At 39.0% G+C, this 16,211-nt stretch overlaps 1 protein-coding gene and 1 long non-coding RNA gene across 2 annotated transcripts in view; both read left to right on the top strand.

The window, feature by feature from the left end:
• Window positions 1-4,351, top strand: part of LOC144962657 (uncharacterized) — a 51,457-nt gene extending 47,106 nt beyond the window's left edge. Inside the window, exons 44-48 of the mRNA XM_078895770.1 lie at window positions 77-240; window positions 877-1,016; window positions 1,966-2,071; window positions 2,956-3,149; window positions 4,180-4,351. Coding sequence (XP_078751896.1) covers window positions 77-240; window positions 877-1,016; window positions 1,966-2,071; window positions 2,956-3,149; window positions 4,180-4,240 — 665 coding nt within the window. The 3' untranslated portion in view covers window positions 4,241-4,351. The remainder of the gene's footprint in view (window positions 1-76; window positions 241-876; window positions 1,017-1,965; window positions 2,072-2,955; window positions 3,150-4,179) is intronic.
• LOC144962658 (uncharacterized) lies at window positions 4,276-7,480 on the top strand. The gene is made up of 3 exons (XR_013643505.1): window positions 4,276-4,368; window positions 4,965-5,092; window positions 6,312-7,480. It is a non-coding gene; the product is annotated as an uncharacterized LOC144962658 (long non-coding RNA).
• The last annotated feature ends 8,731 nt before the right edge of the window (window positions 7,481-16,211 follow it).

Raw genomic sequence — 16,211 nt, 5'->3', positions numbered from 1 at the left:
CAAAACATTTTACATAGAGAACCCTGACCAACAGCAACACGTAACATATAAAACCAGCAATATTCTCCTTCACCAGCCAAGTGTATGGTGAACAAAGACAGAGTCTTCACTTTCGACAAGGTCAACTACCAACTGCCCACCTACATGGGACAGAAGGAAGCCCTTCTGGCTGCCGACTGCAGCAATGACCAGACCTTTGCCATCACCATGGTCAAATCCAACACCAGCTTCGACGGGCACGTAAGTATCAGTTATTTATATATACGACCCTTTAATCTCTTTGTATTTTTAAACGAGTGATTTTTATCGTGCCCAATAACACAACGAGCTTGCGAGTTTGATAAATCCAAAGAGATGAAATAATACGTTTACTCCACCCCAAAAGTAAGATTATTATATATTTTAGATATTTGTTAGATATTTTGTAACCAAATGGTATGGTATTTGTACTTCTTATTCACCATAATTTGTATCTTTCTCCATCTGCTTGAATGGCAATTTGACCCAAAACTAAAACCGTTAGATTTGTATTCATACTAAACTGTATTAACCAGACTATAAACTTTCAAGGTTATACAGAGTTTTGTGGGTTGGTCCGTTATACTTCAGGATGGCAATGTTGTGAGCTTCTTAGCCAAGCGCCAACTATCTATACACTATGTTTGTAGAGGGAACAAGGTTGACGTCATTCATCTGTGTGTTATGTTAGACAGCCTGTTGGTGATTAGTTCTCACTAAATTATATCAATCAGACTATAAACGTGAAAGGTTACACAACATTTTGTGTGTTAGTATGTTTACTCTGATGGGGGATATTTGTGTAATTTACCATAACGCATAATATCCATACAATAAATATTCCCCATTGCATTGCAGAGCGTGAGGATTTTGAGCGAGGACAAGACTGTTGAAATTACCCCAGGTTACCTTGACACAGAGGTCAAGGTCAACGGCAAGGTCATCGTTCTGGACGAGAACAAACCTTTCATCATGTCCAGGAAGGTGCAATACGACCTGTAAGTCAATTAATCAGTAGATTTGTGACCAATCAAAACATGCAATTTGTGACACACCTTCACTCTTGCTCGGACAAGTATAGTTGGTTGATTATATACAATACGATTCAATAGTCTGATGTCACGCCGCTCGGCAACGGCGGCCATCTTGGTTCTAAACAAAGAAAATCTTTACTTTTTATTTTTCATGCTGGCTAGAACTTTTCATATGCCTTGTGATCAGAATGTGTAAAACTCAAAACATGATCAAATTTATGGGGTTTTTTTTCCCCTCTGGATATCCTTTATGCTCGCCGGAGAACTATTTCATACGGGCGTCCGCCATTGCTCCGATAGTTTAGAGCCAGTGTTACTAAGTTACCATGCGTCATTAGGAAGGAAGTGACGATACGACTGTTGAAGAGTATTACGTGAATGAAATCGACCTCACTCTGAACATTGTTATTGTTCTCAATTCGCCAAATGGGTCATTAGTTATCACACGATTTCCTCGATCAAATTGTAAACGTTTAAGTAGACACAGTTTTCTGTATTGGTTCTATTGATCAAGTGGTAGAACAATGGGTATTTTACTTAGACACTTACCATCGATAGTAAAACCTGTGTAGTTTCTTAGGTTAACCAGACATTACCATTGTTTACAATATGACGACTGTCCGAGAGGCGTGGTTATCTAGGTGTCTATTCTTATCAACTCATTGGATTGTCAATAGGCTTTAAAAATGAAATTGGGGGGCCTCAGTTGGTAGAGCAATCGGTTCATACATAAAGCGATCAAGATCAATCACGGGTTGTTCCCTTATATATGAGTCACATTAACTCTATCTTTTTCTCCAACCACTAATTCAGTCCACTCTAATGCTATAGACCTTAAACAACTGCGTAATCATAATGACGTATTCTAATGAATCACCCTGTATATTCAACCAATCTTGTGTTCTTATTCCAGCTACACACCTTACCTTAGAATTGTCCGCAAGGGTTTGAGGATTGAAGTGACCTTCCCTCTGACTGGAGTTGAGTTGCACATGGAAGGAACATACATTCAGGTCAAGGTACGAACGATAAAGTTATATTCTATCAGACGCCATATCTCGTGTCCTACAGGTGAAGTGTTATTGATGGCTTGTAAAGATATTTGAGCAGTTTGGCGGACATTGAACTATATAAATGTTCATGTTATAAACGTTAAGTCAGTGCTCAGAGCCTTGAATATGGTGTTAAATCTTTAATAATAATAAATATCGCTGCACAGTCTCTATGGACGCTTGCCGTGAATGTGTGCGTCACTTAGAGTTTGTAAGTCTGTTTCTATTATCCAGTTAGTAATCTGCCCCCATAAATCTCTGTCTAGTGCAAGTGTTCTCAGCTTTAGAATGGCATCATGTGTGTTAAGGTGCCGAAGCAGTTGGATTTTTCCTTGTGTTGTTGAAATCAGTTCTTCGGTTGTTGTTGTTTAACCTTTATTAAGGGTTATTTGAATGTAATTTTCATGTTTGTTTTTGCTAATGATCTGGAACTGTCGAGAACGATCGATCAATGATGGCCAGGTCCATTCAATAATTCCTTTTAAAAAAGTCTTTGGCATTTATCCGTGATCCCTTATCTGTTCAGTATCATAGCTTGGATTCTCAAAACAGAATCACCGCACTGCCGCAATCTGGAAAAAAAGAACATGCATTTAGAATTTTAGCTAGAAAACTCCTCATTCAAATATCTATATATTGAAATGATCCATACTATGGCATGAATTCTCAAACCTAGGACTGCTGTGAATTCCCAGGTTTGAAAGTGTTTGCCAAGATGAGGGTCATTTCAATCGATCGTTAATGAAGGACAGGTTTTCTGACAAAAATTTTCCTTGCACGTTTTTCCAGAGTAATGCAGTGTAATTCCTCCTGCGAGTGTATAATCTAAATAATTGTCTCTTTCCTATCAGATCTCCGAGCTCTTCAAGAGAAGAATGTGTGGTCTGTGCAGCAATTTCAACAGCCAGAGATCCTGGGAATTTGAGGGCCCAAGAAAAGAGATTTATTCTTCTCCTAGACTTTTCAGCGAGTCTTACATTCTTCGTGAGAACGACCGACACATCTATCGCCCTGATATGCCAGAATTTACTGAACAACATGACAGGTATAGTAAAGAAAACTCGAGTCGAAATAATAAAATGTTGAATTGTCACAGAGTACAGATCAGGGGTCTTGCAGACAGTGAACACAATGGGAGCGATCTATATTCATGTTTTAGTCCAACCTAGTCATCAATCACATGATTTGTTGCTGTACAACGATTGGACATTTCTCAATAAATGTAAACACGCTGCTTTGTTTATGAAAGTTATAAACACACCCATGAGTCATGTTGAGGAAAATGACCAATTGCGATGTTGGATATTTCTCAAACTGTGAACACTTTTATTTTGTGGGTCATTTTGAGCACACCTTGCAACGTGACCAATGACCTCGAGGAGATGGAAATGTAATATAGATCATGCTGATTGTAAAAGAGCCTTCCCTAAATTGGACTTCTTCATCCGCTCCTCCTCATCCCCTTCCGTTTTCTTTCGCCTATTCCTGCAACCTTTCCTTTTATCATTGTTCTTCTTCTTCTTCTTCTTCTTCTTCTTCTTCTTCTTCTTCTTCTTCTTCTTCTTCTTCTTCCTCTTCTTCTTCTTCTTCTTCTTCTTCTTCTTCTTCTTCTTCTTCTTCTTCTTCTTCTTCTTCTTCTTCTCTTCTTCTTCTTCTTCCTCTCTTCTCTCTCCTCCTCTTCTTCTTCCTTTCTTCTTCTTTCTCTTCTTCTTCTTCTTCTTCTTCTTCTTCTTCTTCTTCTTCTTCTCTTCTTCTCTTTCTTCTTTCTTCTTCTTCTTCTTCTTCTTCTTCTTCTTCTCCTCTCCTTCTTCCTTCCTCTCTCTTCTTCTTCTTCTCTCTTCTTCTTCTTCTTCTTCTCTTCTTCTTCTTCTTCTTCTTCTCCTCCTCTCCCTTTTTCTTCTCTCTTCTTCCTCCTCTTCTTCTCTCCTTCTTCTTCTCTCTCTTCTTCTTCTTCCTTCTTCTTCTTCCTTCTTCTTTCTTCTTCTTCTTCTTCTTCTTCCTCCTTTTCTTTCTCTTTCTTATACTTCATGTAAGACAATATCCTCAATAATTCTACATAAATATTGAATACCCAGATACTATGACATTGTAAGCCACTACAGACCCAAAGGAACGCGGAAATACACGAAGAGATGATGATGATAGACGAGGACGACAAAAGGACGGGTAACCATGGAAGATTGAAGGTCAGAAGACCCAGCATCAAATTAAGATTGAAAGGAAGACGAAAATCCCTGTCAACAAAAACCAGAAGGATAAACAAGGTATGGATTTGTAAATATTCTACTAACCCTTCTTCTTCTTCTTCTTCTTCTTCTTCTTCTTCTTCTTCTTCTTCTTCTTCTTCTTCTTCTTCTTCTTCTTTTTCTTCTTCTTCTTCTTCTTCTTCTTCTTCTTCTTCTTCTTCTTCTTCTTCTTCTTCTTCTTCTTCTTCTTCTTCTTCTTCTTCTTCTTCTTCTTCTTGTTTCAGCTTATCCCGCATTTTGCAGGGTTTCACATTCAAACAAATCTTCGTAAACGATCTTGAATTTAAAGAAATATAATAAATAAATCAAATCGAGCTTTATATAGCGCATTATCGACTAAACATGTTCAAAGCGCTTTACAAGGGATCCCTGGCCAACAGCAACACTTATCATGTAGGACGAGACATGACGCCTGCTAGGCGATAGTACAATATTTTTTCGGACAGAGAAAACTCTGTTAACGGCCAGTTACTCATATTACATTAAAGAGCCGTTTGCAAGGACTCAACTATGCGCCGAGCAAGGCTCGAACCGAGGACCTTCCGATCCGAAAACGAGTGTCATACCACTAGACCACATAGCCTAACTATAGATGCCATCGCTGTCTTCTCCAGTTTCGTGCCAACCCATCCCAGAGACTGACATGAAAAACAGAAAACGCCGTGGCCAAACATGCTTCTCTGAAGTCCCCGTGGACAAATGCCCATCGAGCTGTCAGCCCACTGAGGAGGTTAAAGTTAAGGTATGTATCGTACATGTTTGTGTTGATAATATTGGCTATTAACCCTCTCCTTACCAACTATAGTTACGATACATCCAACATTTTTCTTATTCAAATTTATTTTGCACATCATAAACTTTAAAGAAAATGAGCAGTGTGTTGTAGAGTATTTTTGATAAAGAAATTATGTTTTGCAAGAACTTTACTGTTATTGTGTTTGAGTGATAAAAAACCTATTTTTGTGTTAGTTGGGTGTGAAATGTTGGGGAAAATTCTGAAAATGGCTGGTAAGGAGAGAGTTAAGCTTAAATGCCGGCCAACTAACTTCGCGGCGTTTGTATGTGTTGAACCCGTGACCCCAAGAAGTCGGGGAGAGAGAGGCTCTAGTTAGACTAAGGTTTAAAGCGACTTTTTATGGGGTCGTGGATAGCTCAAACTAGAGTCACGATTTTCCTGGTCAGGCAGAGTTGTCGTACAAGTAAGGTCGCGGGTTCTAGCTCTCATCGCCTCTGCGAAGTTTTTATCCTCTGTTGTCTTCTGGCGCTTTCCTACTCACTTCATTTCTTGATATTCTCTATGATAACACTTTTTACTTCATTTGAAATGTTATTTTACTTCTTTTTAAGATAAAATAAAATAATATTCCCTTTATTCATCCTACAGGGGAAATTTCTCTCTAGGGTATATTCCAAGAGAAGACTGGAATAACCCAGGCGTTAGCCGCAGTACACTGCCTGAAAATATGTGCACATTGGGCCCACCATATAAATCTACAATATGCGTTGAAATGATTTTTTTAAACATAGCAAAACAAAACAAATGACAAACAGAAAAAACACACAAAAAAGACAAACAACAATAATAAACAAAATAGCAAACAAAATTAAATACCTGTTAAAAAAGGGTTTTTTACAACGTTGTTTGATTTAATCTTTAATTTGCGGCTATGTGGTCTAATGGATCTGAAAGGCCTGGCTTCGAGTCTCGCTCGGCGCGTAGTTGAGTCCTTGGAAAAGGCTTTTACTCACCGTACTCAGTTGTAAAATGAGTACCTGATCTTTAACAGCGTTGTCTCTGTCCGAAAAAAATTGTAATATCTCCTAACAGGCGTCATTCATGTCTCGTCCTACGTGTTCAGTGTTGCTGCTGGCCTGGGACCCCTTGTAAAGTGCTTTTCTTGAGCACGTTTAGTGGATATTGCGCTAAATAAAAAAAAGCTTTCTTTTTCTTCAATCTGCAGGTGAAATACGTGTGCAAGGATGTCAGAGACCCCGAGGTTCTCGAGCTGTCCCGTGCTGTTTCATACGGGCCCATCGATGACATGAAGTACAAAGACGGAGAGAGACTCACCAGAAAAGTCAAGGTTGCCATCAAGTGTCAAACCCAAGAAATTGACGTTTAGATCAATCGAGACTTTTAATTTATTGACGCTTGACTAATTTAACGTTGGACCCATCAAGCCTAACTGGAGTGGATGTGAAAGATTTTCTGTAAATGAATTTTACAAACAAATATTTTTTAATGAAATGCTTTGATAATTTTACTATAAGATTTTATTTTTTGTTTGTTTTGTTTTTCAAGTATCGAAATTACTTATAAATGTTTTCTTTTGGAGTTGCAAGAGCCGAGAGAAGAATGTGTCGTTTGATCAGAAAATTTCAACAGCTAGAGATCCTGCTAAAAAATGGCACCTAACTTTATTACACAAGTTAAGAATTCAAATGTTAGCAGGTTTAGAAGAAAGAAAAAAAAAACACCCGAAAACAGACTTGATGTAATAGAAATAATATATGCTTGATGGCGATGGCGGACCTATTGACAATGTTGTATAATGATGATTCATTGGCAGCGCACAGTGGCGTGAGGTGACCAATTTGGGAGTAGGGAAAAAGAAATGCTTGGAACTAATTTCCCATCGTTCTCAAGAACTGCAGACATCTTTTCTTATATTATTTTTGCAGCTTAGAAATTTTGTAGAAGAAATGTTTGAGACATTTGTTATAATTTAATTCTCAATATTATCAATTAATTCACATTGAATACTAATCATATAATTGATAAATTGTATATAATATGCAAAAAGTTACACAGAGCATTTAAAGGTTTTTAGAACCTATTAGCTCTTAAACGATACGATACGATACAATTAGATCTATCTAACAATTTTGTTGCGTTCTTTAAACTTTGACGTTGTTCTCTTATCTTGTTATATCTGTTGATTTGAGTACAATGGAGTTTATGACTATGGTTCTGGTTAACGACAAACCGGTCATTTGTGGTTTTGGTTTATTTGGTTATCTCAACAATGCCGCTGATGGTTGTGAAGATTTTATACTTCCCTTTTGCTTCATGTTATTTGATGATACAAAGTATGATGATGCATATCGTGATTAAATATAAGCAATGCTATATCGTGTTTTTTTTTTTTTTTTACTTATTTCTCATAAATTAAATGATTAATCGTATCTATACTGCGATAGAATGTGAGTAAAAAAGCTTTTCGGCTATGTGGTCGTGTGGTATAACACTCGCTTTCGGATCGAACGGTCCTGGGTTCGAGCCTCACTCGGCGCATAGTTGAGTCCTTGGAGAAAAAGGCTCTTTACTTACATTCTCTCACCGTACTCAGGTGTAAAATGAATATCTGGACGTCTCTGTCTAAAAAAAATTTGTAATATCACCTAACAGGCGTCATGTCTCATTCTACATGTTACATGTTGCTGTTGGTATGGGACCCTTTGCAAAGCGCTTTGGGCACGTTTAGTGATTGTTGCGCTATATAAAATCTCAATCTTTTTCTTCCAAGGACTCAATTATGCGCCACTCAGAATGGGACTTGAACCATGTCCTTCCAGTCGAAGGGCGAGTCTCATACCACTAGACTACACAGCCGCACCACAAAATTACTTCCAGACGCTTTCAAAAGTAATGATTTGAATTCACTTGGGCGTATCCATAGGGTTTCATATAGTTCAGTAGATAGAGCACTCGTCTCACAGCCGAAAGGAGTATTATTACGACTGTGTAGTCTAGTGGTTTGACACTCGCTTTTGGATCGGAAGGTCCTGGGATCGAGTCTCACTCGGCGCATAGTTGAGTCCTTGGAAAAGGCTTTTTAGTCACATTCTCTCACCGTGCTCAAGGCGAAAAATGAGTACCTCGCCGTTAAGAGCGTTGTCTCTGTCCGAAAAAATTGTAATATCGCCTAACAGGCGTATCGTGTCCCGTCATACATGTTAAGTATTGGTGTGGGCCAGGGACCCTTTCCCTTGTAAAGCGCTTTGAGCACGTTTAGTGGATATTGCGCTATATAAAAGCTCAGTATAAGACTCAATATATAACCCTCCGCCTGGCCAGAAGAGGGACGCTCTACAGTCGACGCTGTCCACCAGTCAAAAAATGGTGTCAAACGTACTATGAATAGATAGTATGCGCTTGGCTAAGAAGCTCATAACATTGCCATCCGGAAGTATAACGGACCAACACACAAAACTGTGTGTATCCATGAACGTTTATAGTCAGGTTGATTCAGTTCAGTGAGCATTACTCATAAACGCGGATGGCAAAAAACAATAACAAAGACCTGAGTGATGTCATCTTCGAACTATCTATACAGATAGAATGACGTTGACTTCACTCAGGTCTTTGTTATTGTTCTTTTTTGCCATCCATGTTTATGAGTAATTCTCACTAGACTGTATTCACCGGATCTTAAAAGTTCATGGTTACACATACTTTTGTGTGCTGGTCCGTTATATTTCAGGATGGCAATGTTGTGAGCTCCTTAGCCAAGCGCATACTATCTATACTATCTTGAGTCCATCTCAAAACTCCTTGAGGTCATGAAGTCAATACACAAACACCACGAAAGTTTATTGATGTTGTACGCTAAGCCAAAATAAACCCCAAAAACTCACAACATTTCGCCAGCCGGATATAACGTACCAACACACACAACTATGTGTAACCTTGAACGTTTAGTCTTATTGATACAATTTAGTGAGAACTACTCATAACAATGGCTGGCTAAAAACAATAACAAAGACCCGAGTGACGTCAACTTCCTTCTATCTATAGGCGAGCAAGCCATTCAGGATATGAACTCTATTCGCAACAAAAACATATAATACAGAGACGATGTATGTTATCCAGCCGTTCTATTATCCGACATAACACAGAAACTAGAAAAATTTCAGAATTTTAAACATGCTTTGACCTACAAAAATAAAATCAGTGGGCCAATGGGAATGATCTATATTTTCTTTCCATGTGCTCGAGGTCATTGGTCACATTGCAAACTGTGTTCAAATTGACCCACATAGTGAAAAGTGTTCACAGCTTCTTAAATATCTAACATCATGATTGGTTATTTTATTCAGCTTGACACATGGGTATGTTTTTAACTTTTGTAAGCGTGTTTACATTTGTTAAGAAATATCCAATCGTTGGACAGCAATTGAAATCAAGAAAGGAGTGCGCCAGGGATGTGTTATGTCTCCTTGCTTGTTTAATTTATACACAGAGTCTATTTTTCGGCAAGTAGAAACAGCACAAGGGTTGAAGGTTGGTGGCCACAACATCAACAATCTACGTTACGCTGACAATACTGTCCTGTTGGCGGAAAGTAAGGAAGACCTACAGAAGCTACTTTCAAAAGTGAACGAAGAGAGTAAAGAAAAGGGGCCGTTCATGAATGCGAAGAAGACAAAAACAATGGTGATAACAAAAAAAAAAAAAGAGCCCATAGACATAGATATAGAAATAGAAGAGTGTCCAGTGGAACAAGTAAAGGAGTTCACATACTTGGGGCAGTTGGTAACATCCGATGCAAAGTCTGACAAAGAGATCAGGAGACGAATAATGCTGGCCAAAAATGCGTTCATGAAACTAAAGCCAATCCTCAACAACACAAATATCTCCATCAGAACACGAATGAGATGCACCAAATGCTATGTGTGGTCCATTTTCTTTTATGGTTGTGAAACGTGGACACTAACCGCACAGACAGAACAACGTAGTGAAGCTTTTGAGATGTGGACGTACAGGAGAATACTGAAAATACCTTGGACAGCAAGAAAACAAACATCGAAGTCCTCGACCTAATGGGCCAAAAACAAAAAGAACTTCTTTTGACTGTGAAGCACAAAAAGCTGTCATATTTTGGACATATGCGAAGACATGATAGTCTCGAAAAAAGGATAATGGAGGGAAGAATTGAAGGAAAGAGAGGCAGAGGAAGACAAAGGAAATCCTGGACAGATGGCATCAAGGAAGCTACAGGACGGCGCATGGCAGACTGTAACGAGGCTGCAATGGACCGTGAAGGATGGAAGGCCATGACATCCGACCTCTGGAAAGAGATGGAACCCGGGTAAGGTAAGGACAGCAACAAATCATGTGATTGATGACTTGGTTGGACGAAAACATGAATATAGTTCGCTCCCATTAAAGAAAGCTGACTGCACTACCATTTGTTTTTGTCTATTTTTAAGGCTTTTGCGGCGCTTGCAACACATTAGGGTCATATCAGCGCCAGTAATAAGGAAGTATATGGGATAGTAAAAAGTTCTAGAATTACAATAGGATTCAATAGTCGTAACGTCACTTCCTTCCTAATGACGCATGGTAACTTAGTAACACTGGCTCTAAACTATCGGAACACTGGCGCACGCCCGTATGAAATATTTCTCCGACTAGCATAAAAACGCTTCCAGAGGAAAAAAAAACATATAAATATGATCATGTTTTGACTTTTACACATTCTGATCAAAAGGCATATGAAAAGGGAATGAAAAGTTCTAGCCAGCATGAAGAACAAAAAGTAATGATTTTCTTTGTTTAGAACCAAGATGGCCGCCGTTGCCTGGCGGCGTGACATCAGACTACTGAATCCAATTGAAGCAACCAAGAAACGGTAAGACAAAGAGGAATTGGTTAAAATAGGAAACAGATGTAGATTCCAAGAGCACACTATCAAAGTTTGAGATCACCAAAAAGTCTCATTCAGACACAAGCACAGGTCTCCACGAAGAGGAATACACTCAAATTTTTACAAATCATATATAATACGTAAACAAAACATAATACAGGGCATAACAGAGAGATGATTTACAAGAAAAAAAAATACCATCTCCCAAAACTATCTATACATTTGACTGTTCCCCTCTCAGCAAGGGCATCCACCAGGGCCAGGATAAAACCAAGTAATCTCATTCCAAGACAAAAACAGAAAGCAAGTTGGAAAACAGATATAGGGGGATAGAATACATAGTAAGTACCACTATGGGAATTCAGGAACCCCACCCAGGCACTACATTGAAAGCAAAATAAAAAGAAGATGGCGTTGGTTGGGTCATGTGGCCAGAATGAAAAAAAGGGTAACTTCCCAAGACATCCCTGTACTGGACAGCAGATGGGAAGAGAAAGCGGTGGAGACCCAAAGAAACTTGGCGAAGGACCATGGAGAAAGAATTAAAGGAAGCAGGCCTGACCTGGAACACAGTCACCGCAAAAGCAGCCGACCGCAAAAAATGAAGTTGTCTGGTGGATGCCTTATGTGCGGCTATGTGGTCTTGTGGTATGACACTCGCTTTCGGATCGGAAGGTCCTGGGTTCGAGCCTCGCGCTCGGCGCATAGTTGAGTCCTTGGAAAAGGCTCTTTACTCACATTCTCTCACCGTAGTCAGGTGTAAAATGAGTACCTGGCCGTTAACAGAGTTGTCTTTGTCCGAAAAATTGTAATATCGCCTAACAGGCTTCATGTCCCGTCCTACATGTTAATGTTGCTGTTGACCAGGGATCCCTTGTAAAGCGCTTTGAGCACATTTAGTGGATATTGCGCTATATAAAGCTCAATTTTGAAAACCTCAAAATTATATGCCTGAAAGTCCGAAGAGGATTAACTAAGAAAACTAAGTCGTTCTATCAACTGGCATTACCAACCGATTGGTATTATCTATTCAACTATGGAGAAACCACGAGGCAATAAGCAAAGTCCGGTATAGATAATATTTCGTTCCTTTTTGTATTTTACTTACTTTGCCATGATGAATCAAATCAAGTGATATTTACTGTAGACTGATAGACTACAATGAAGACCATGGTCGACCGTCAAGTCTATATTTAGGCCAATAAAAGTTCCATTGAAACTCAATTAAAGTGAACCAAAACAAACATACAAATAAACAAACAAACAAAGAAAATCAGTGCTATTTATTCTTCATGCTGGCTTGAACTTTTTCACATGTCATGCGATCAGAATGTATAACGTCGAAACATGATCAGAGTTATAATGAAGTTGTAAGAGAAGTATTTCATAAGGGCGGTGATGGAGATAATGGCGACCGCCATTGTTCTAATAGTTTACTATGCGTCATAACAAGGGAAGTGACGCCACGTCTGTTGAACCCTATTGGAAATTTATTGACCAATGAGATTACAAATCAAGATAATGGGACTGGTCAAATCATTTGATGCATTGTCTCCAATGTCCAGTCAGATGACATTTTGAAGAGGAGGGGAGAGAGGGGGTGGGGGGGGGGAGGGGGCTTATTTTGGAATGACTTACATGAGAGACATAAGCAAGGCAATATTGGGTGTCACTGACTCTTCTTCTACGAGCTTGATCCTACAGTGGTCTAAAGCACGTCACTTGTATGAACCAGTAGATTTTTGACCAATCAAAACGAGAAATTTGTGATGGAGACGAATCTCCGCTCAGACAAACAAAAATTGTTGTTTTGATAGTATACACTTGGCTAAGAAAATCTCACAACATTACCATCCGAAAGTATAACGGACCAAAACACATAACTCTGTGTAACTGTGAACTTTTATAGTCTGGATGATACAGTTAAGTGAGAATTACTCATAAACGTGGATGGCAAATAACGTTAACGAAGACACGAGTGACGTGAACTTCATTCTTTCTATACAAACAATAGAATAAAGGAAGTTGACATCAACAGTATCCATCGTTATGTTATAGCCTGACTATTGAATACAACTCACGATTTGTTTTCTTTTGTGGCAAAAGACTGGCATTTTGACGTCATTTTTTGGTCAGTGCGTAGCCATTATTATGTTATAGCCTGATACTGAAATCCAAAAGGACTGGCAGTTTGACGTCATTATTTGGTTTTGCACCGAATAGTGAGTTGTTTTTAGTAGAGCTCATGGAAACAAGTTATTTCATTGGTTGAACTATTGAATAGAGCTCACGATTTGTTTTCTTTTGTGGCAAAAGACTGGCATTTTGACGTCATTTTTGGTCAGTATCAGGCCATAACTTTACGAAGGCCACGCATCAACCTACTCTTGTTATTGTTTTCCGACCGGTCCTTGCATACTTAGTTAAAGGATACATAATATGATTTTCTGCGACGGTGCCATAAGTCAGGCGTGTCGAACTAGTGAGTATTTTACTTAACACATACCATCGTTAGTAATACCGTTTTGTTTGCCATTGGTTAAAAAAATATTGAGCATTTATATAGCGCGATATCAACTAAACGTGCTCAAAGCGCTTTACAAATGGTCCCTGACCTATAGCAACGCGTAACATGTTTAAAGAGACATGACGCCTGTTAGGCGATATTACAATTTTTTTCAGACAGAGATAACGCTGTTAATGGTCAGGTACTCATTTTACACCTAAGTACGGTGAGAGAAAGTGAGTAAAGAGCCTTTTCCGAGGACTCAACTATGCGCCGAGCGGGGCTCGAACCCAGGACCTTCCATCCAAAAGCGCGTGACAAACCACAAGATCACATAGCCTCATTTCGGACATTTCCACAAGGTGCCTATTCGCCACACCTGTGGCCAATTTTAGTTCTCACAAAATTTCCTCTTACAAGATTTATTTATATACGTTTGAGGTTATGCATAGTTTTGTGTGTTGGTACTATTCATGTAGTTTAGAACCAGTTACTATTATGCGTCATTACGAGGATAGTGAGGTCACGACTGTTGAACCCTATTACAATATCTGTAACCTTTTCCCCCCTGGATTATACGAATTTTTATCGCATTTCAAGAATGCCAGTCTTTTAGAGCCCCTGATAGCTCAGTAGATAGAAACCTGCCGAAACTCATAGTCCCAGGTTCACTCCCCATTTGTGTACACTTCCCTGAGTTCCAGGTTCACATGGTAAGTGTTGGCTAGGGACTCTTTGTAAAGCCCTTTGAGCACGTTTAGTGGATATTGCGCTATATAAATACTCATGTTCATGGGGTTTATTTTCAATTAATTAACTTTAAATATGACCAATTTGTGACCCCTCGCCTCAAAACGGTATTAAGTCGTGATGACTAAGATGCTTAAAATTAAATTTGTAGCCAGAAATATCAGACTTGCGTTGAGTTTATAAACTTTACTGAGTTGAATGAACATCATGTTTCAGGTTGCTGAATACCAATCATTCATAATTTTGTCCAGTTTAGCAATAATTTGACTTTTTAGCATCTGGTTCATCCCGACATAATACCGTTTTGAGACGTTGGGTCACATTTGTCCAAATTATCGTAAGATAAACGAATACTTCAAAATTCTTTATGTCCTAGCTCCGGCACCAGAATGTTGTTTCCAATAATCTTTTTGAATTTAATCATCAGCATCATCATTGCCTTATTCACCCTGGGTCAGGGTATAGGCCACAGACAAACAGTTTCCATGCTTCTCCATCCTGAGCTAACTTTTTTTTTTTAAATCTCATTCCATGTCTTATCACTTCTCTGTATATCAGCTTCTTTCGGCTTTGTCTGTTGTCCTTCATAAATTCTGTAATTCCAGAAACTCTTCGGTCGCCCAAGCTAACAAAAGGATTTGGTTTCTCCGTCTGCGTTTCTGTAACCCTCCTTCCGCACTAGGACAAAACTGTGCCGGGACAAATTTGTCCTGTCCCACTGGAGAAAACTTCTATTCAAAAGGGGTTCCGCACTAGGACAGGACTGTCCCAGGACACACCTGCGCGAATGCATTATTTTATTTTTTGTACAAGATTCAAAAGTTTATTTGTAGGCAATTGCAACTCTAATAATTCACATTTTATGAATCAACATAAGATACGACATGAAGATAATGATTTTTTTCAACTGTACAATGGGATTTGTTTACATAAGATTTATATAATCATGAAATATTCTTATAGCAAGAGTAATATTATTGCTACTGCTACTATCAAGGGTCAATTCCGTAGACTCTATGGTGATCTCCGATCTTATCTTAAAATGACTTTCTTGGAATCATCTCATTTTACCTAGGTGCAAATGAGTACCAGTTCGCTGATGAAAGTAATCTTTGACGGACTAGCATCATTCAAGAGGATAATAGAAAGTCAGCATGCTTCGTACCCGAAAGGCATCAGTTGTGTAAGTCACCTCGCCTAGCTCAATTTGCGGCGCTGCACTGCGGCTGACGCCTGGGTTATACCTCGTCCTAGCTAAATTTGCGGCGCTGCATTGCGGCTGACGCCTGGGTTATTCCAGTCTTACCTTGGAATAGACCCTCGAGAAAAATTTCCCCTATGGGATGAAAAAGGGAATTTTATTATTTTAAATTTTAAACTGTTATCTGTTTGCTCAACGCCACAGAAACATGGATAAGTTCCGGATTTATAAGCTTAGAAGGCAAGATGGCCCATTGTTAGCGCGTTGTACTCTGGACTCAGAGGCTCTGTGTTCGATTTCGACCGAAGCCAATTTGTACATTCTAGAGCAAGAAAATTTACTCCAATCACTCACTCCATTCAGGTGTAAAAGGGTACCTGTCAAGCTGGGATAGTAATCTGCGATAGACTACAGACTAGCGTCCCGTTCAAAGGTTTTCAAACAAATACGTTAATTGTCCGCTTCACGCTATTGAAACCGGAATAACTCCTGCACCATTAACTAGGGGAATTAGGGACACAAAACCCCCGAATTGTGCAAATTAGTGATGAAAGCATGAATTTTTTTTGAAAAAAGTTCGTGCTCTAAGGTTTAAATTGTGATATAGAACCACTTTCTCATCACTCCATGAGCTAATCAGCAATTTAAATCGTGTAAAAATTCACTGTCGTGATGAAACTTGCCGCCTTTACAACCACATTTTGCTTTGGTGTCAGAAGGTCACAGACTACGTCATCCGTACAGAGTACACACG

The sequence above is a fragment of the Berghia stephanieae genome, chromosome 1, assembly GCF_034508935.2.
Source record: "Berghia stephanieae isolate SIO BIC M18660-M18661 chromosome 1, UCSD_Bste_1.3, whole genome shotgun sequence".
Classification (NCBI taxonomy): domain Eukaryota; kingdom Metazoa; phylum Mollusca; class Gastropoda; order Nudibranchia; family Aeolidiidae; genus Berghia; species Berghia stephanieae.
This window is presented reverse-complemented; position numbering and strand designations above follow the sequence as displayed.